Genomic DNA, 20,099 nt, shown 5'->3' with positions numbered 1-20,099 from the left:
GAAAATATAGGGGTTTAGTGTCCTAACTGATTTTGGTAAAAGTAACTATGGCATAACAATGCACCTCATAAAAACACAGACTAAAACGGAGTCACTTCCTTCAGTCCAATCTGCTTACAGGGAGGCAGTGACCGTTACAGGCTGACCTATCCAATTTAGAGGTATGTCTAGCTTAGTTCTGCCCACATACTAAAAATCCTCTGATGTCATCCGGTCTATATTAGGTGGAGACATACAGACATTCAAGAAAATCCAGCATTCATAAATCAACATCCAGAGATCCAGACATTCCACATTCACCTTGGAAGGTTCCAGAGTCAGGCCAGGGGTAGCTGATAGCAGAACCAAGCAAAACCTCTTACCCAGGCAAAAAACACTGATCCAGAATTAAAACCCTACAAAATCCCAATAATTCAGGGAGAGCCCACCTGATGCACCCCGTTTTTTACTGTGACCTGACCCCGATTGCCCTGCTGTGTCCCTAGAGGAGAGCCCAACTGTTGCCCAAGTGACCAGATCTTTGTCCCGTGTCCCAAGGCCCGGCTGGTTGTCCAAACTGCCCAATTAAAGTGCTTTTTGTAAGTATTACCCCTCCCCAATATCAAAAGGCTGCATTCTGTAATCGGTTACCTTGCCATTTGTTCAACCCTATAAAGAAATACTATAAGTGTCCTAGTAACTTCTTAAAAATGGTTAGCATCCTCTGTGTGTCCTGTCCTTAGGAAAATCCGTAGTAATCTCCATGTGTTAGCACCATTTTTCCAAATCAGTTCAGTCTGTTGTATAAGTCCTTAGTAGTATTTGGAATAAATTAATTCACATAGAGAGCCACGGCGTGAAGGGGTTAAAATTGCAAATTAACCTTTTTCGCAGGCAGCGTTCCTCTTTTCTAGCCACTAAAATATAGTCTCAGTAAAATTGTAATTTTCCTCTTAAGACCGATTCCGCTGCCCGTGTAACTGCTTTCATTAGGAAATCCGAGTTTCCTTACCTTTAAAGAATCCCATACTGTAACCCATCAAAAGGTCACCCTTTCACTTTCATATCATACCTGTTATGTGCCTTTGTACCTTAGCATTAAAACCGCATTCCGATTTTGTCCGTTAAGCTCATTTTCCAAGCCGTTTCCGCTATTTTAAACCTGTAAAAGTCAAGAAATTGCAATCCTGCCACGTGTTTTTTTTGCTGCACTGTTTCTCCTTCCAAAGTCGGTTTTCTACATTGTATGCCCGTTGTTTAGTACATTGGCTTGTAGCTTGTCAGTTTTCTTCATGCTTCTTTGATACAGCCATACACATTCTTGCCTTATTCATTAAACCGCACACCTAAAAATCAACATTCAGTAATACAGAGTGCCATTTTGCTAATTTTTCAGGTGAGCTCAATCCGATTTTTGCCTCCCATTCAGGGGTGGTAGGTCGGATTTTCAATCCTATTTTTGCATAGTATACCACACTCCTTGCTACTCCCCTCCACCCACACAAAATTTGGTTAACAGAGGTTTGAGGGGGTGTTGCAGGGGAATTCTACTGTGGGGCCATTTAAAAGCACTACTCAAAAAGTAATCTTGCTTTCTTTCAATTGTGCATTGTATATCTTATGTAAAAGGGTCAAACTAAGTTTAGTCTATTATTTTACTGTGTAATTATCACCAAACTGGTGATTGCTGCCCTATATATAATGAATGGGTTTGATTTTATTAATAATCAAAAATAAATATTTCATTATTAAACACCGGCCTGGTTCATGGTCCATTGCAAAACAGGGTGTATGTTAAGGGGGGGGGGTGTGTGAGACGGGTTGGCTGCCTTCTCAAAGCTGAAATCCAAATTCATAAATTTGAACGCGTTTTATTGTGCGCCACATCCCTTACCAGTGAAAAGAGTCCTGGTCTGGAGTGTGATGCATCTTTAAAATCCTTAACAATATATATTTTATAAATCCGTGGTTGCTGCCCAATAGTTAAGGTGAGTAAGTTGATCCGTAGAAAATGCGAATTCAATTGCTAATACCTTTTGACTTGTAGGATGTATTTGGGTGATATTTTCCAAACAAAAGGCTTGTCACAGGGCTCTCTCCCCCCCCCCACCCAAAAGACTGGGCATTTTGTTAAATATTTGTTCAAAAATGAAAAAAGTTATTAATTTTTATTTATTTATATAGCGCGCAAGCAGCCCAAGGGCATTGAGGCAGCAAAGAAATGCGGTTTTCGACCTACTCCCATTCATTTTCCCAAAAGAGAAAAAGCCACATTGGCGGGAGCATTAAAAAAAACTGCTGGATGGAATTGGACCAAATGAGAAAACAATTGGGCACGAAGCATTGACTCGATTTCCGGGACAGGCTTTGGCAAATCCATCCAAGAGTTTTAAAAATAGTCGACAGGGAATGAGCCCCCCCCCCAATTGCTAATAACTTGCTGGATGGATTTGGATGCAATACACTTTAACAAAACGTTTGTCAAGGTCCCCCCCACCTCAAACTGCACATTTTGGGAACAATGTGTTATAAAATTCAAAAGTTATAAAAGAAAACACTGCAGTTTTCAGCCCATTCATTTTCCCATAGAGGAAAAAGTGCAGTCTTTGAATAGCCTTAGCGTGAAAACTACTGGGCAGATTTTAACCAAATGAGAAACAACTTGGGCACAAAGTGTCATATTTTCCTTGACTAGTTTGTCGTAAATCTATCCAGCAGCGTTTAAAATATTCAACAGAGAAGGAGGTGCCCCCTGCTCCTTAAAACATTTACATCGGTCTTGGTGCTTTGCAGCAGAGAGACTTTTCAGAAATGAAGACACCCTTTTTTGTTCAACCCGCAAATGAAAAAACTCAAAATGCTATTTGGAGGAGGAAAAGGGATGCCATCAAACTTGGAATGAACTCCCCCACGACCTTACAGAGTTTAATAACGTTTGACATCAGAAAGACTCAAAACTCACTGTTTATGTAGTCATCCATAGGGGAACACCAATTGCTTTGCATGGCAGCACTTAGGTGGCCTGACCGTAGGCGCTATATAAATAGCAATAGCAATCACATCATACTAGAGGTTGGGAGTGTGAATGAAGATACCGTGTGAAGTTAGGGATTTGGGAGTGGGTTGGGGAGCCAGTTATAGGAAAATGTTATCAGGGAAAGACTGTGTGAAACTCACCAGATTAAAGTGGCAACACCGAAAGACGCACTCAGAAAGAAAATGTGCGTCACACAAAGCAATGAGCGATAGTGGGTAATGGGAAAGGGTTAGGGAGGGGAAAAAGCAATTGAGTGGCGTGAGGGGATCTGAAAGAGAAAAAAAAATAAAACAAAAGGGGGGGGGTCAACACATGACGAGTGCCTGTAAGGACGTGGAAGACTAACTCTGAGCAAGGTTTCCCCATTATCGCTGGAATCTGCGACACACCACAGGAATTTCAGTTATTGGAAATGATTACTGTGAAATTAATGTGGACATAAGGAAATAAGAAAAAAAAATATACAGGATTTAACATCTGCAGTACCTACATCTACTGGGCAGGGGGAAATGGGTGTTTGGTAACAAATCAATGGTGTGACATGGCCAGTAGCCATGACTAATGGGCCCAAAAGAAAGTAATTGGTGCAACATATACAGAGACCACGGCCAAAGGCCATAGCTCGTGAGACCTCAAGAAAATAATTTCAGCCATGCCTGAAGGTCATGGTTACTGGGCCCAAAAGAAAATTGTTGGAACAAAACGTACCGTGGCAGAAGTGCATGCCTAGTGGGCCCTGAGGAAACTAAAGCATAGCCAAACCCTTGAAATTCAGTGAAAAACCATTTGTTAAGGGAACTTTAAAGGTGATCAGATTGACCTCAACAAGACTTCAGAAATTGAGCACTCACATTTCAATCAAGTCCACCTTGGACAAGGAAATGCATCACACGAACCAACCAATGATGGATTGGGGGGAGTGGGGGGGCCTGGAAAGAGGAGGGGGCACTTAAGTGGATTTTCAAGCGTTATTGGGGGAATATGGAGGAATCCTGCGGGAATGGGTGGCCCAATGCCGCAGTAGCTGTAGTTTGGTGCTTTATGGGGGGCATATTGGAGAAATCCCACAGGAATGGGGAGTGAAAAAAAAAATGAAAAAAAAAGCTATTTAACACCTGCAGTGATCACATCTCCTAGGCAGGGGGTGGTGGGTCTCTGTGATGGAAGTCACGGCTAGTTGCCCCCAAGGAATCTATTGGAGCAACATGTACACTGCCGATGGCCTAAGGCCATGGACAATGGTCATGGCTAGTGATCCCTGGAGAAACTATAGTATAACAAAAGCATTGAAATTTAGTGGAAGAAAAAAAAACAAGTTAGGAGAGATTTAGGGTGATGAGATTTAATGTGAAAAATGCATAACAAAACCTTAGAAATTCTGTGAAAAAAAACCCTGGTTAAGAGAGAGTTAAGATGATCAGATTGAATGCAACAAAACCCCTGAAATTCAGCAATCGCATTTCAAGTAAGTCCACCTTAAATATGCAATCCCTGTTGGGCAGAGTATGCCCACAAATCACAGATGGCATCACTGGTGACATCATACATGACATCACTGATGGCGTCATGAATTACATCATGCACGACATCACGGATGTCACTTGTTTCATTACATTTTGAAATGTGACAACTGTTTAACATAACATTTGGATTATGTACATTTCATACATACACAGTACAATCTATTCTGCACTGGTTTCTTTAAATGTAACACAAGGTATGCAATTATGTAGCATATGGAACCGTTTTTTTTTGCATATCAACCAAACTTTGAATTCTTAGATATGATCAGAATGCACACATTGGCATGTACTTTTAGTATGCGATTTTTTTTTTTTAATAAAGCTTGTCATTTTGAAAAGAATGTGTTCACGTAATGTTATTTACAGGAAGAAATGTAAATTGGAATGTGAACATCGACTATTACCTTTCTCTGCAATTAAGTATTGTAAATGTTTACTAATACATGAAATTCAAACCATTTGTATAACGCTACATATTTTTATTTTAAAGTTCATAAGTAATACAAATGAATGCTCCACACGTAATCATATCCTACTTTTTTATCGGTGTGCTGTTCCACGACATGTTATTGTTAAGTGTAATAAAATAAGTATCAAACATTCAACACAAATATTCTAACTTATTTATTCAGAAATCTCACATTTGATGTAAACATTGATCTCATTGGTGATGTCATGTATGATGTAATTAGTGAGGTCACCACTGAGGTCGTCAAGCAAGTCCACCTTAACCATACGTCCCCTGTCGTGTGCAACAGGGGACGTATTGTTAAGGTGGACTTGCTTGAAATGAGATTGCTAAATAATTTCAGGGGTTTTGTTGCATTAAATCTGATCACCTCAACTCTCTCTTAACTAAGGTTTTTTTGTATTTGATTTATAAAGTGCCTTACGCCAAAGCGCTGTACATGGAACAACATAAAACAAACAATATAACAGTTGAAGCAATTACAATATGAATCAAACAACAAAACAATAAGAGCAATTAACTGAAGGGGATAGGGAGGGAAAGGGAGATTGGACAGGATGGAGGGAGTGGAGGAGAAGAGTAGGAGGAAAGGGGAGGGTGGAGGAGGGGAGGCAGGAGAGGGGAGAGGAGAAAGTCAGGGGAAAAGAGTGAGGAGGGGGGGAAGCAGAGGGGGGAACGGGTTTCAAGGAAGAAAATGGAGAAGGAGAGATTTAAGGGAAGCGCGGAATGAAGTGAAGGAAAAACAGATAGCAAGAGGAAGGGAGTTCCAGTGTAGAGGTGCTAGGAGTTGGAAGGAGCGAAAACGGGAGGAGGCACAGGGGGGTAAGGGTGCAGTGAGAAGGAAATGGTCAGCGGGTCGAAGGGAACGGGAAGGGGAGTAGAAGGAGAGAAGGGAGGAGATATAAAGGGGGGCAAGACCATGGAGAGATTTGAAGACAAGGCAGAGAAATTGAAATTTAAGTTGGGAGTGAAAAGGAAGCCAGCCAAGGTAGGAGAGAGAGGTAGAGATGGAGTCACGGGAGGTAAGGAGAGAGAGGGTGCGAACAGCAGAGTGGTAGATGGATTTAAGAGGGGCAAGGTGAGAAGTAGGAAGTCCAAAGAGTAAGGAAGAGCAGTAGAAGAGGCAGGAGATTAAGAGTTTGATAGCGTGGAAAGTGAGAGAGGGATGGATTTTGCGAATGTTGAAGAGGTGAAAGCGACAGGTGAGGGAGATGTGTTGGGAGAAGGAGAGAGAGGAGTCAAAGAGAATGCCTAAATTACGAGCTTGAAGAGAGATAGGAAGGTTGGAGGGAGGAAAGTGAATGAAAGGGGGAGGAGAGGGAGGGAGAAGAGAGTTAGAGTGAAAGAATACGACCGAATACATATATTTGTATATAGAAAAATTACTAGCCATCAGAGCAAAGGTTACATTGCAGTAATATCAAATTGGTTCAATTGTATATATAGATTTGTATTTACAACAGTTTAAATACATCACAGTATCAAACAAGAGCAAAAAGAAGTACAATGCAGTTCCCATAAAACCAAGAGAAGTAACTCCACACAAAGCTGCAGAACCACAAGTGAACGAAGTCATGAATACATTAGGAAAATTCAAGTAAAGAATCCAATACATACAATGAACTATAAGGAGAGCCCACAACAACAAACAGAAACAAGATAAAGGAAAAAAGAACAAACCACCAAACCGGAGCTTGGATGCTCAATTGACTGATCAACAATGGGTCACAACATTTTGTAAATCCCGTCGGGATACAAAGACACTGAAAACTCTTACACACTGCTGCATATAATCCACAGCATGTATTGGACTACCTTAAGAATGTGGAAATGCAAGCTAGTTCTCGCAGCTGCTGAGAATCTTGCCAAGGTACAGAATTTAAGACTTTGGAAAGTAAACAAGCAACCGGGCAGAGAGGTTATAGAGATCTTCAATCCCTTAAAGTAGATGCAGATGTTTCGAGACCTACAGCCATACAACCGCCCCCTCAGACAACCTAATTCCTTACACGGGACAAGAATAAATAAAGCATATACAAAAATAAACAAGCCACTTTTGGTGTGATGAACGCCAGATCATCCCATAAAAATGCAGGGAATATAAACTAGCATACTCTGAAGGGTCACGGAAACCTGGGTCAACCATAGCTAACCCGCAGTTCTGGGCACCATGTGCTCTTGGGAAATCTAAATTGTGGTATGGAAAAAACTAGGCACACCAGGCAGTGCACTACCACGGCTATTGCCATATTCTTGTAAATGCTTGGAAAAAGCATCCAAATCCTTCAAGTAGTTACTGGTAAAACATGCCCTCAGTGTCAACATGACCCTCATCATTTTCCTGGTATACTAACCAGCGAGATACTGCACACATTTCCTACAAAACTGACAATACCTCACAGCGGTCCTGGCCTCATAAGAAATGAATGGTGTCAGGGGAGTACCACCTCTTTATAGACAATGCATACATCAAATCCACTCAAAATGGACAATATAATAGACCTAAGGTTTACCCAAATGGCTGCAGTTCAGCAAACACAACCATTTAGATATTTATGAAGGAGCGTTGTACATCGCTACGTGCAGAGGGAACCGTTTCAGAGCACACAGAAAAGGGGCCGATTACCAGACAGCAATTATGTAAAATGATTCTTCCTCCATCGCCCTTATGGAGTTGAGAGATTTTCATGGATTTGAGGGCTGGGGCAACAAAAAATGCCCACAAGCTTCAAAGCTCCCAATTACTTAGCAAAAGGATGTGCTTCGGTGAAGTGCCACCATTGGAGACTCAGTATCGAGGCGAAAGGTGGAATGCAATGCCGTTTTTCTGTGGATCCAACCAAATCAAGTGCAGTAATGTTTTGGGAGTTCTGGGACTCCTGGAGATCTAGGGTCCATATTTAAACTTGCAAGCTACTAGCCACCCATAAAAAGGTCACTTCCCATCTTAGTTGTCCACATGCACATAATTTCTTGCTCGCTAAATGGCGATTTTCACAATCCAAGGGCTAGTGGCAGGTGAAAACATTGAGGCATGTTGTAGATAATCCCTCAATTTGACAGAGATCTGAGATTATGAAAGCTCAGTCTGAGCACATCAAAGCAAGACCGGTGGATCAGGTTCATGACCAGTCAGAGAATGGATGAGCTTTTAGGCAGCGTGCAATTCTTGGGGTAGGACGAGCAGAGTAAAAGTGTTTCAAAATCCTTCTTGAAGCGGTTCCATGTAATAATGTCACCACAAAAATCTCGCCATGCAAAAATATCGCCGAAAAATGGTCGTTTTTTGTGGTGACATTATTGCATGGAACATGCGGGGGACACCCCCCAAACTTTTTTTTTCTAAATATTTATAATATTAAGTGATTTTCAACGATATTTTTCCAAAAATGCGTTTGTAAATCAGGCCATGTGCATAAATACCAGGATTGTCAAGATTCTGCAGAGCCTGTAAAATTGCTCCCGATTACTGGATTCTCTTGGGGGCATACGGAAGGTTCCCAATCTAAGATGGCCACCAGCAGTCTGACTGTTTGTCTTGGATAGAGGTTCTCAGGGTGAAAGACCAGACAAAAGGCAGATGTTCGAAGCTAGAGAAACCACAGATTTCCGTTCTTCTCTGAATTAGGCATGGGAAACTGTCAGTCATCAGTCGTGGATTTGAAAGAAAGCGCCCCGAGATGTTGTCTTGCTTACATTTAGCCTCTTGGTGCTGGATCAGATTGGCAAGTCATCTGTGTAAAGTTTAAAAGGGGACAAGGTTATCCAGGACATCTGCTAAATGCCTCATGGATGCATTGAAAGACCACAGGTAGAGATTCGGGCATTGCAGGAAGTGAAAATGTTGGGGGGGGGGGGTGGAGTTCAGATGCGTCACCCTGACTTTGAACCACCGATGGACTGATATCATCTATTCAAGAGCAACCTCGCAAATCCCCATATAAGTTCTGCTTTGAATTAGGCATGGGAAACTGTCAGCCATCCAGTCGTGGACATACAAAAAAAAAAAAAAGAAGTCTTGTGGTCCAGAGGATCAGAATTAATGGAGAGTTTTAATACATGGCTGGGCGGTTGACATAGTTTTTGTCCTCTCAATTGGTGTTTCCATATCCTTGGAGGGTGTGAAACCACACTGTCTTTGTGGAGGATTGTGTGGGCTTCACAATATTCCTTTAGTTGGCCAGCGACGACCATCTCGGTTCTACAGCTGCCGATATTACACCTTTGACACTGTAGTTATGGGTTTAAGGGTCACAGATCTATCAGCAAGCTGAAGGTTCTACCGCAACCTTGTTCCCTTACAACCAACAGCATTTCATGAGACCCATCCTCTTTCACAGAATGCTCCAGCATGGCCCAAAAAGCCTGTTCCTATCTATTCAAGCCAACAGACATAACGAAATACACAGATTTAAAAAACACATCTACTAGATTGGAGCTGAACAAGGAGCGAGTGCATAGCATTAGGGGTGGAAGAGCTTTCCACCTGCGAAGTGTGGAATTCGCACTGGAATCAGCTTCCACCAGTTTCGCAAAATCAGCATTACAGTTCCACTGCCACTGAAATTCCATACTGTGTCATGCGGAGCGTGGTGTTTCATTTCCATGTTGGTTTCGTGTAGTGAGACGAGAAACTTTGCACTGGTTTTTTTTGAGCCGTGCTAATTTCGTGCAGTGCCCATGAGAAACTTTGCGCAGGGTTTTGATTTGTGCTAGGTTCGCGATGCGAGAACAGAAACTTTGTGCGGGTCTTTTCTCGACTCATACGAGTTTTGGGCTTCGATACGAGAAATTTTACACAGGTTTTGATATCTGTGCAGCGGCATGAGAAACTTTGTGCCATTTTTGTTTCGTACAATGTTCACACAGTGGCACAAGAAACTTTGTGCCACTCTTTCCGATTTGCGCTGTGTGTCACGCAGCAGCATTCGAAACTTCCTGCCACTCTTTTCGATATGCGGCAGTGGCATAATGAGGGATTGGGGTGTAGCGGAACAACATGGGACAGATTTCGCTTCCACGGATGGCGGAATGAAATGTAACAATTTTGCCTAGCCCTACATAGCATACCACAAATCAAACTTCCACTTGAGATGCAAATTATTAAACTTAGTTCACTATAAAATGATTCATTATCCTTTAACCCCTTAAGTGCCAAGGATGAGTATTCTCATCCTTTTTGCATAGACTTGATTAAAGCTCAGCAGTTAAGTGGTTTCAGACGTCTTGTGTCCTGGTGCACAATTATAAACATACTCAAAACACAAAAAGAACCAGGGGGTGCGGGGACGTGTAGAGAGAATTTGATTTAGTGGACATACAGGCCTATAAAATTCACTTCAGGGGCCATCAGAAGACGATCTGGTAGAAAAATAAAGTTGCATCCCCACATTCGAATTGCCAAGTACTGGCCAAACCTGCTGAAACTCAAAAGATCTTGCCCCAAACAGCCACATTGGTGCGAGATATAGCTGCTGCCTTCTCCAACATAATCGAAGGAACACAAGCCAAAGTAAATCCTTACCAGTCCGTTGGGAGGCCCAACTCCCCAAAGCATGAACGCACAAGGCCCTTAGGCTCCTTCACATCCTGCTGCCACATGCCTGTGGAACTACTGAGGAAATCGGTAAAAAAGACAAAAACATCCTCAGTACAAACAAACCCTTGCTTGCAAGCATTTTTAAATAACAAATGTAGTCTTGGGTGTTGTGCTGGTGGTGGTACGTCAGGGGTTCTAGGCCTTGGCGAAGGTAGGTTTCCTTAAGGTTCCCAAAGGGACGGTTTAGTCAGCCGAGAGAAGGAGCTGGCTGGAAGGGTGTGGGGTAACCAGGGTCTGTCACGTCATGTCAACTTATCTATCCTACCTTTGTTAACCCTGGATGTGCCAAGGACTAAAGGACAATAAAGCTTCATGTTACATCCTTACTTGGATTGGTGCCATCCATGCATCATTACCATGGGCCTCTCGCTTATCATCCGTGTTAAGGCCTACTTTATGACATGGCGGGAGCACAGCAGAAGAAGGAGAAAGCAACGAAGTTCATAATTAAACAAGGAAGGCAGGCGAGAAGGTATGAGGACAGAGTGAAAGACTGTGACATTGGTCGGACGCAAACATACAGAGTAAAGCAGGGATGCCATTGGGTGAACTAAGTCCAGTAGCCCTGTCGCGCATCCCGATGGTTGTGACTAACAAAGATTGTCAGCAAGAACCAACGCTTGTTGGGACATGAAACCTGTATATTGCAGAGAGATTTCAAAACCTCACCAAGTCCAGTACTCCAAATCAATTCTGGTAAGCACCGACAGCGCGACATGATACAAGTTGGGACACGCAGTTCAATACCAGCAAACGTTCACACAACACAGATTTGAACATTTGAATTATACACGGGTGCAGAACCCAATAACCCAGTCCAAGTGTGACACGTTTTAAAAGACAGTTGAAGCATGCAGAGACACAGTCATCAAGGCAAAGCTAACAGATTGCACAGATATGAACACTGAATGCATGGATGGGAAGTCCAGTACTCAATTCAAAGCACAGGAGTCGTTGAGAGAAAAAAAAATGATGCTTGCTGGGAAACGTAGTCTAACCAAGGTCTAACAAGCAATGGGAGGATAAAGTGGTTTATGTTGGAAAACAAAGTGTATAGACTTATAAAAACAGCAAAGCTTGATGCATGTTGCAAAACTACGTTTATTCGAAGTATTGAAATGTTTTGTTGAATGTGTTTCATGTGTAAAAAACGTAAATTTTTAAATCATCTTGCGAAAATTAGAAATGAACACGAGTCCAAACGTGTGTTCCCTATTGATATTCCAATATTACTCCAATGTATGGTTAATTGTTGGCTGTCTGTCCATATATGGCGTCATGGTATGTTCCATAACTGGAATCATTTAGCCCTTTGATGTGGCTCTTTGACAGATATCAATCAAAGGATGTTCTACACGCACGCATATATTGTCTGCAAAGTGTGTGTTCCTGTGATGCACTGATTCAATCACTGCCCTTCTGTCATCCTCTGAGCGAGTTGAAGCAATAACATGATGCACTAAGGTTGCTTTATCAATTGCAATGTGGATGCAGCTTCAGTGCTTTGTGATCCGGTCCCTCACCTTCCTTATTAGTTTCCCGATAAACAATAAGAAACACGGCACCAATGGCATACCCCACCAGGTAGGGGGAACTTCAACCATCACCCCAAACTCCCTCCCACCAAACAACTCAAGCTCCCCAATAATGCTGCCATCTATCAGCCCGTACCACACCCCTCACTGTTCTAAAATCATCAAACAACTTGTTTTTAATATGATCTACCTGGACATCAATGGCCTCCGGGCCCCTCTCCAATCTGGATTTCATAGCCCTGGCTATGGCACCAGCCCTCACCCACATCTCTAACTGTATTACCTTTGAAAATTGTCCTCAATACAACTGGATGTCCATGCTGATTTTGAGACAGTAGACCACTCCTGTTTCATGTGGACACTTGCAGAGCTCGGAATCTAGGACACAGATAAAAAATGGGTGTCCTCCTACCTTTCTCATGGTTCCTTCTCCATTCTCGTGGAACACAGGCACAACTGATCTAACCTAACTCTCTGTTGGGGTTGCTTAAGACACTGTCCTTCGTCCCTAACTTTCCTAACCTTGTGAATGAATCACATCTTATCCTCCCCTCTTTTTATTCCTGACCTCTCGACTCTCACACCTGCTGGTCTCTGCCATCCGCCACAAGATGGATCTTTATTGCCTCATGCTCCACTCCTCCAAGAATGAAGTAAATCTACCTTCCGGCCTCCTCTGCCCTCCTGCTTCCACATGTTTTTCTCTCCCTCTCTGCTAGGCATGCATTCACTTGGTATTTTTTTTTATAGTGGCCTTGAGTTTCACCGCTATTACTTCACCTCAACTGCAGCCGGGATTGACCTGCTTTAGAACAAGAAAATCCAATCCTTGCTCACAACGCCACCAAGACCCTCATACTGATCTAGGTCTTCAGCCACCTCGAGTAGTGTGCCAGCCTCCTCCCTCTACTCCTTCCCCCGCTTGACAAAAGCAGGCGACTTCACCACCAGTGCCCTCAGCAATCTTCCCCACTCTCCCAACTTCAAACACTTCCTCCATACCAGATGGCTTTTCATGAAGAAAAAGAAAATGTCCCCCTTTAAATTCCTACTATCCGTTTTCAAATCCCTTCATGAGTTTGAAGCCTCCACCTGACTGCCACCATCTCCCATCCCTCTCTGCTGTGCATCCTACACTCCAGTACACTCCTCAATCTCTCTGGCCACTATGAACTTCCTCTTGTTTCCACTACTTGCTCCTTCATCTACTTCCTGTACCATTATCCCCATATTGAAAAAATGTTACTACAAGCAACTTCAAATACGCTCGAAAGCTCCATCTCCTAAACCAGGTGGAGCTATCTTACTCCCTCATTATTCCCCCTCCCCGACTTCACTGTACCCAACTCCAGTGAATATACTTAACTACCATGAATAGTCAGTCAGTCCTCATTTTGACTACTGTCTGTAAAGTCTGCATTGTCCCTGGTTTCTGTATCAGGCAATTCCCAAAACCGAAGAGTCAATGGCTCACTATCTTCCCTGCTGTGCCAAGGCACAGAACTGACCCATTGACGTTTTGCATGTGTTTGTTTTTCTGGGCGAAACACACTTCACCCTGTTACCTACAAAACTGGTAGTGGGCAACAAAAAAGTTGCCCGTGTTCAAAATGTTTTCCAAACCAGCCGTGAAAAAACACCACAAAGGATTCTCGTTGTTTAAACAATAGTGACCGGTGACTGAAGACACGTGGCCGTTTGGCAGCTTATGTGCCAACAGGATGTATGCTAGCGCGTGACAATGGAAAAAAGGAACACCACACACTTGAATGATTAAATACAGGGCTGGGGCCTAGTATAGAAGCAACATATCTTAATGGCTGGAAAAATTCAAACATTTAGGGCTGCACCAAGGAGGAAACTAGAGTACATTCTCGCTGTGCAAAGAGGGCTAACAGATGCATTAATGGTGGGCGTCCATGCCTTCAATTGAAGGAGGTTGTCCAGTATAATTACAATAGGAGATTACAGTACTTGATTCAAAGATATGCAACTACCATGTGCAGCTGTTTCCAGCAGAATTTTACAAAAAATGTTTCGCAGTAGGAGTGTGTAAACGCCATACACATTAGACATCAAACATGCTGCGTTTCAACACAATCTTGCATTACTGCAGACATACACATTGTGGGACAGTTTATCACAAATACAATCCATACCATTTATCTGCAAAACCTTCTGCAATTTAAAATGCACATCCCAATAAAAATGACAGAAGTAGGAAGGAACAGGGCAGACACAAACAAGTTATCGGGATCAAAATCAAAAGACATAGTTGGAGACCAAGAATATAGGGCACACTCCGATGATTGGGACGCCTCAAGGCAAGGCGCTTCAGCGGGCAGAGCTGCGACTGTCAAGAGCATCACAGGAAATACTGATCGCCGGTTAGGGTGCATGCTTAATAAGAATATACCACTACTAATTCCCACACCCCCACCTATTTTAAAGTGTCCCGTTACTTCCCAGCTAATCTGGAATTGTAGAAAAACCTTACTTGGGCATGTTAAGGCATTCGTTGACAGGTGTCGTATACAATACTGGGACCCTAAACATACAATTTGACATGGGCAACTATAATCCCACCAGGGGGTTAAGAGTCACATCCAGTTTAAGGAGAGCGAAGCTGGAGTTCCTTATGAACTTTCGAAGAACCCTGAAGTGGAATATTTCCCCTTAGTTGATAGTCACCCACATACAATTGTACGTTTTATATGGGTGTAAGTCAGCCCATTTGGAGTTTTGTAAAGAAAGGTGTGGTCCTGTCTAAGCTAGGGCACGGGAGGACTTGTAAAGATATACAGGGGTGGCGTGAGGAGGGGCCTGAGGGACATTGGTTCCACGTGCCGCTGCATGGTCGGTGTGTGATGTCACTGCAGTGAAATAGAACTTTCATATTTCACTGCAGTGGGCAGGGAGTTATGATTTTCCAATTGCAGTATTCGTGCCAACAGGATCCAATGGACTCAGAAGTATCCAGCATTCCAAGAGTGGGGGATGGGGGAGTGAGCCATGAAACGAGTCCTGCTACTTCCCCCACCCCCAAATTCAGTGCGCACAATTCCATATGGTCTCATTCACTCCCTCAAACAGCCAACTCTGCCCCAATCTAATTTTTTGGTAACATTAGTGTCAGATGGCATTTTAACACAACAAAAAAATCAAACTGCATAATCATTACAGATGATTAGAGCTATGTCCAGGTGACATGCAAACCTCCTAATTTGCATATGGATTGCACCAACAGAAATGACTTCACAGAAAAGGGCTTTGCAAGGAACATCATCAGTCTGATACTTGGAGGCACCATGCAAGTGACTTTAGAATAAGTTGCCATAAGTAAGCCAAGTGGCAAAATAACTTTGTGGTGCAAAATACCTAAATTGCACTATTATTATATATGGAGCAACTCTATAATCATTAGGCTTTTTAAAAAAAATAACTGCATGATCTATTAACATAAGCTATGAAGTGAATCACTTACAGTGCGTCAGATAAAACGCAGTGCGATTCAATGATTTGCCCAGGATCAAACACTTTGGTTAAATGATGAAACCAAGATGTGTACAATTTAAGCAACTGAGCACTTCTTCCCAAGTTTAGTTGATATTGATATTTAGAAAGGTTTTGCTTGTGCTTAAATAATACTTTATTTATAGCAATGCCTTGGAAGCAAACCACATTACATAATAAACTTAACTATCTATACACTATATAGTCATAGAAATATGTTGAGCAATATGGCTTTAGTTTTATTCTCCCCATCCTGCATTCAGAGTCACAATAGCATCATGGAGATGAATGCGAGCCTAACAAACCCCCTTCGGGTTTTAAAACCATAGTCATTATTTCATAAAGAGCATGCAGCATTATGTCCCCATCTCACTTCTGATCACTCTCCCATTCCCATTTCTAAAGGGACAAAAGTACCAGCCAATTGTACCCCCTCCCTCCCATCAGTGCCTAATGGCTAACGTTACAATGCTCTGAGACAGAGCAACATGAGAGCCCCTCTGATGCCCAGAGCTCTTTGGCACGTTGTCCTGGCAGAAGGACTCCTCTCCCGTTTGCTCTCCCACTCCCATTGATTTGCCAAACGGGAGTGATGTCCCACCCCGGTCTGGCTCTCAAAGGAGCATCTGGGGCGTGGGGAGGGAGGGGCAAGCTGCCCACTGCCCCTGCTCGGTAAGTCACTAAACGGACTCCATATACAACTATTCCAAAAGTACTTCACAATGTGGATGAGGCAAGGACCGGTGTGCTGGCCTCTTGATCTTATTTTACATTTGGAAATGTCACTATCAACTTCTTAGAGGTATGGCAAAGAACGGTTGGTACAGGCCAGAGATCTTCGAAATATTAAATTGGTATGATGCATGTTATGTTACTGGGATGTATACCGAGCGTGGCCTCCAATTGCTCTGGCGGGTCTGTTAGGGGGTAGGGCTAGGTTCGTACACTGGAGGGGGCTCAAGGCAAGATAGATTATCCGCTCATATGAAGCCAGCATTTGCTGCATCATCCGTTATGTATATGCACGTTATAAATCCCACCAAACACAAACTCGAATATGAGACGCCATCTTTCCCCCATATCTGGCCCAGGAACCCACATTCGTGCACAAATGATGGCCGTAATGTATAATCTAACTCATTCACACAATGCAGTTGGGCCATGGACAATTTTATGGTGAGCAGACACCAAGTTAAGCCATACTCCCCCGCCATAGCAATAACATCTGGAATGTGCAGTTCCACTACCATCCAATCCATTCGTACAGCAGACAGGGCTGCAGTGCCGCTATGTGGAACAGAAATTGGGCATTATCCAACTTTAAATTAAATTGCGTGGGGTTTTAAGGACTACGACACTCTCATTGCCATTCATGTATCTCATTTTAACCAAGAGTTACGATTATGTCAGATGTACTCGTAGCTGTTCAAAAAAACGCCAGAGCACAAAGTGGCCGACATAGCGTGTGTTCCTGCAGTGGGCGTTATTAATAGGTTTAATTGCGAGTCTTAAAATATCACATTATTTGTGGTTTATACTACATAACGCAGCAGTTAATGATTTGTAAACCCGATCCTTCGCGACTCTGCTTTTTTAATAGACTGTGCGCCCACTGAGACACGGATGAGAAACCATTTCCTAAGCATGGTTTAGTGCAGTCGTATACACTCTGGCAACTGTATGTTTAGATACAATTAGTACATAGATGTAAACAACCACCCTTCATGGCCCACACCCAAAAACGTGCACTGTGAAAAAAAGAGAAAAAAAAAGCCGTCCCACAAAGCTTGTTCTGCCGGATGCCACCCCTGCCCGCGGGCACATCAGAGGCTCCAGTGGTGGCCGGGCACGCCCCCCGCTGGGTGTCACATTGTCCTGAGCCGCTCCAGGTGCGCGCAGGCGGTTTCCCGGCAGGGTGCTGCACTCTGGCGCCTCCCAGCGGTCGCTTCCTCCCACACACCAGTTGCTACCACAGACGTTTTAAGAGCTCAGCAAAAAAGAAACTTTGTCAGGAACCGGCGAATGGTACAGGAGCTGGGGAGGGGGCAGAATGTGGCGTGGAGGACTGCCCCCGTCCAAGGAAGCTTCCCCAGTCAGGAAGTAGTGCCCTGGACAGAGGTTGCCCAGCTGTCAAGGACTAGGCAACTCGTCAACCAACGCCCGTTAGAGTTTCCCTAGGGACAGGAGCCCCTACCACAGTTGAAACTATCCCCGCCTCACCTTGGGGAAGCCGCTGCCCTCCTGTCGGGGACTCTTGGGCTGGTCAAATTGGCTGTGATCCAGCATCAGGTAGAGGGAAAAGACAACCACGCAGAAAACCGCGCTGCCCAGCACCGTCACTTGCCGGCTCAGCTTCATGCCGCGGGCCGTGCCTGCTCCTCAGGCTCTGCTTCCTGGTGGCGAAATCAAGTGCTGGTCGCTCCTCCGTCCGGCTGACCTGGACCCGGGAAAGGCGTTGCAAGTTTACTTGCTCGAGCCCTGTATTAAAAGAAAACAATCCCAAAAGTGGCGCACGACCAGTAGCGCCTGCCACACAGGACCCCCGGAGTTCCGAAAGGGAGTGGGCGGCACCTTGCGCAGGACACACACACACACACACACCGGGGAGGAGTTTGAGGGAAGCTTGGCTGGGACCCGTCAGAGCTGTGGGGAGGGGGCGGGGGGCTAACGAGCGGTACTGCGAATGCCGGTGGTGCTTTAGAGGGCACTGCGGAGGCCGCGGCTGGGACATTCCAGCGGGGGGAACCAAGCCGCAGCCTCCAGCTCGGACCGCGTGAGACATTATAGCCACAGCTGCCAAAGCGTGGCGGGTTCCACACTGGCCCCGGCCATTCGGAAGCGGCGCTTCGCGCGCTCACGCAGCGCGTCCACCACTCTCCGTCGACTGCCGGGGCACGCGCCGCCCGCGCATCTCTCACGCGCCAGCTGATAGGCAGGCAACTTCCGCTGCCACCGCAAGAGGACGCCGCCGAGCTCCCCAAAATACAATGGGCAATAGACCAGAATTAGTGCGTTTGCCATTTCCAATCTACAAATTCAGGAAAGATAACAAACGATGGCTCTCTCCAAAGACACACCGTTGCAAATCCCTCATGCCATGTCCGCATAGAGACACTATATCCGACTACTATATGTATATATCTCTTGCCAGTCATGCTGTACTTCTAAGTACCAGAATAGTATTTTCTTTTTTGCCCGTACCTTCTATGTGTTCCTTATATATCTCCATGCCTATTTTTGTGCATCTCTTAGTTACATACCCTGCCCTGCTTTTGTTGTGTATGATTATGTATGTAACATGCTTTTCTTATATGTAAATATTGTGTGCACCGCTTTTCTTTTGTCTGTAACCATGAATATGAATATTCTTGTAATATGCCCAGATACCTCCGGGTGAGCCGCGCACTAATACATAATAAACACACAATCAACCGCCTTCGCGTGCGTGTTTGGTGATGGTGTCTAACACATGTTTAAGCAGTGTTCTTGTAGTGGTTGTCAGCACCAGGGTATATGCTTTCAGTATCTGGGAACTTAACGATTTGATCAATGTGAGATTTGTCAAAGGTTGAATATCTTTGTTAAAATAAGAAGAAATCCGGGTAAATCAAGAACAGATCAGTTTTCAGTTTATGTGTGTTTTGCACTTACATGTTTGCAGTGTACATACATGTGAGCAGAGAGAAGGGGGTTAACCTGGATACCTCACTTCTGTTTTTTTTAAAGAAAAAGTAGATTGTCCTTGGTAGCAAGAGGGTTTTTGTTTTATTTCGTCTTACTGTTTTGAGAAAACCTCTTATAAATACAGTGGGGGCTCTTATGTCCCAAATGTGGTCAGCCAACACGTGTTTCGACCTGTAGGTCCTCTTCAAGGCTATGTAATGCGGGCCAGTGCCCCTTATGGGGTCCTTGTGTGAAAAGTCGTGGCCCTAATATTCCATGTTGTTCCACGTAGAAGCGTCCTGCTCGTCACACGCTACTAAGCGGAACAATATGGAATATTAGGGCCCAACAAGAGCCAAGCTGTATTTACAGGAACTAACGCAATTTATCACACAAGGACCCTATAGGGGGCGCCAGACCGCGTGTTACATAGCCTTGAAGAGGACCAATGGGTTGAAACACATGTAAACTGACCACATTTGGGACATAAGAGCCCCCACTGTATTTATAAGAGGTTTTCTCAAACAATAAGACGAAATATAACAAAAACCCACTTGCTACCAAGCACAAAACGTGAGATAACTGCATGGAAAATCTACTTCTTCTTTGAAAAAACAGATGCGAGGTATCCAGGTTAACCCCTCTTCTCTCTACTAAACAAATGAGGTGTGGGCTACACCTCAACACAAACCTTTGACCTTGCCACCATAATCACAAGAAACAAATATACTCAAATAGAGCTCAGCAAGGTTGGTTCCACCTCTAGGGCCCCTGTGCTGTT

The 20,099-nt window shown here is 43.9% G+C and overlaps 1 protein-coding gene across 1 annotated transcript in view; it reads right to left on the bottom strand.

Annotated features, from left to right (window-relative positions):
• Positions 1-18,479, bottom strand: part of MAN2A1 (mannosidase alpha class 2A member 1) — a 1,346,034-nt gene extending 1,327,555 nt beyond the window's left edge. Inside the window, exon 1 of the mRNA XM_069625484.1 lies at positions 17,876-18,479. Within this exon, the coding sequence (XP_069481585.1) occupies positions 17,876-18,013 (138 nt within the window). The 5' untranslated portion in view covers positions 18,014-18,479. The remainder of the gene's footprint in view (positions 1-17,875) is intronic.
• Positions 18,480-20,099: the final 1,620 nt, after the last annotated feature.

This window comes from Ambystoma mexicanum, chromosome 6p, assembly GCF_040938575.1.
Source record: "Ambystoma mexicanum isolate Mex_15411 chromosome 6p, UKY_AmexF1_1, whole genome shotgun sequence".
In the NCBI taxonomy this organism is placed as follows: domain Eukaryota; kingdom Metazoa; phylum Chordata; class Amphibia; order Caudata; family Ambystomatidae; genus Ambystoma; species Ambystoma mexicanum.
The sequence above is the reverse complement of the archived record's forward strand: the minus strand, read 5'-3'. Positions and strand labels throughout refer to the sequence as shown.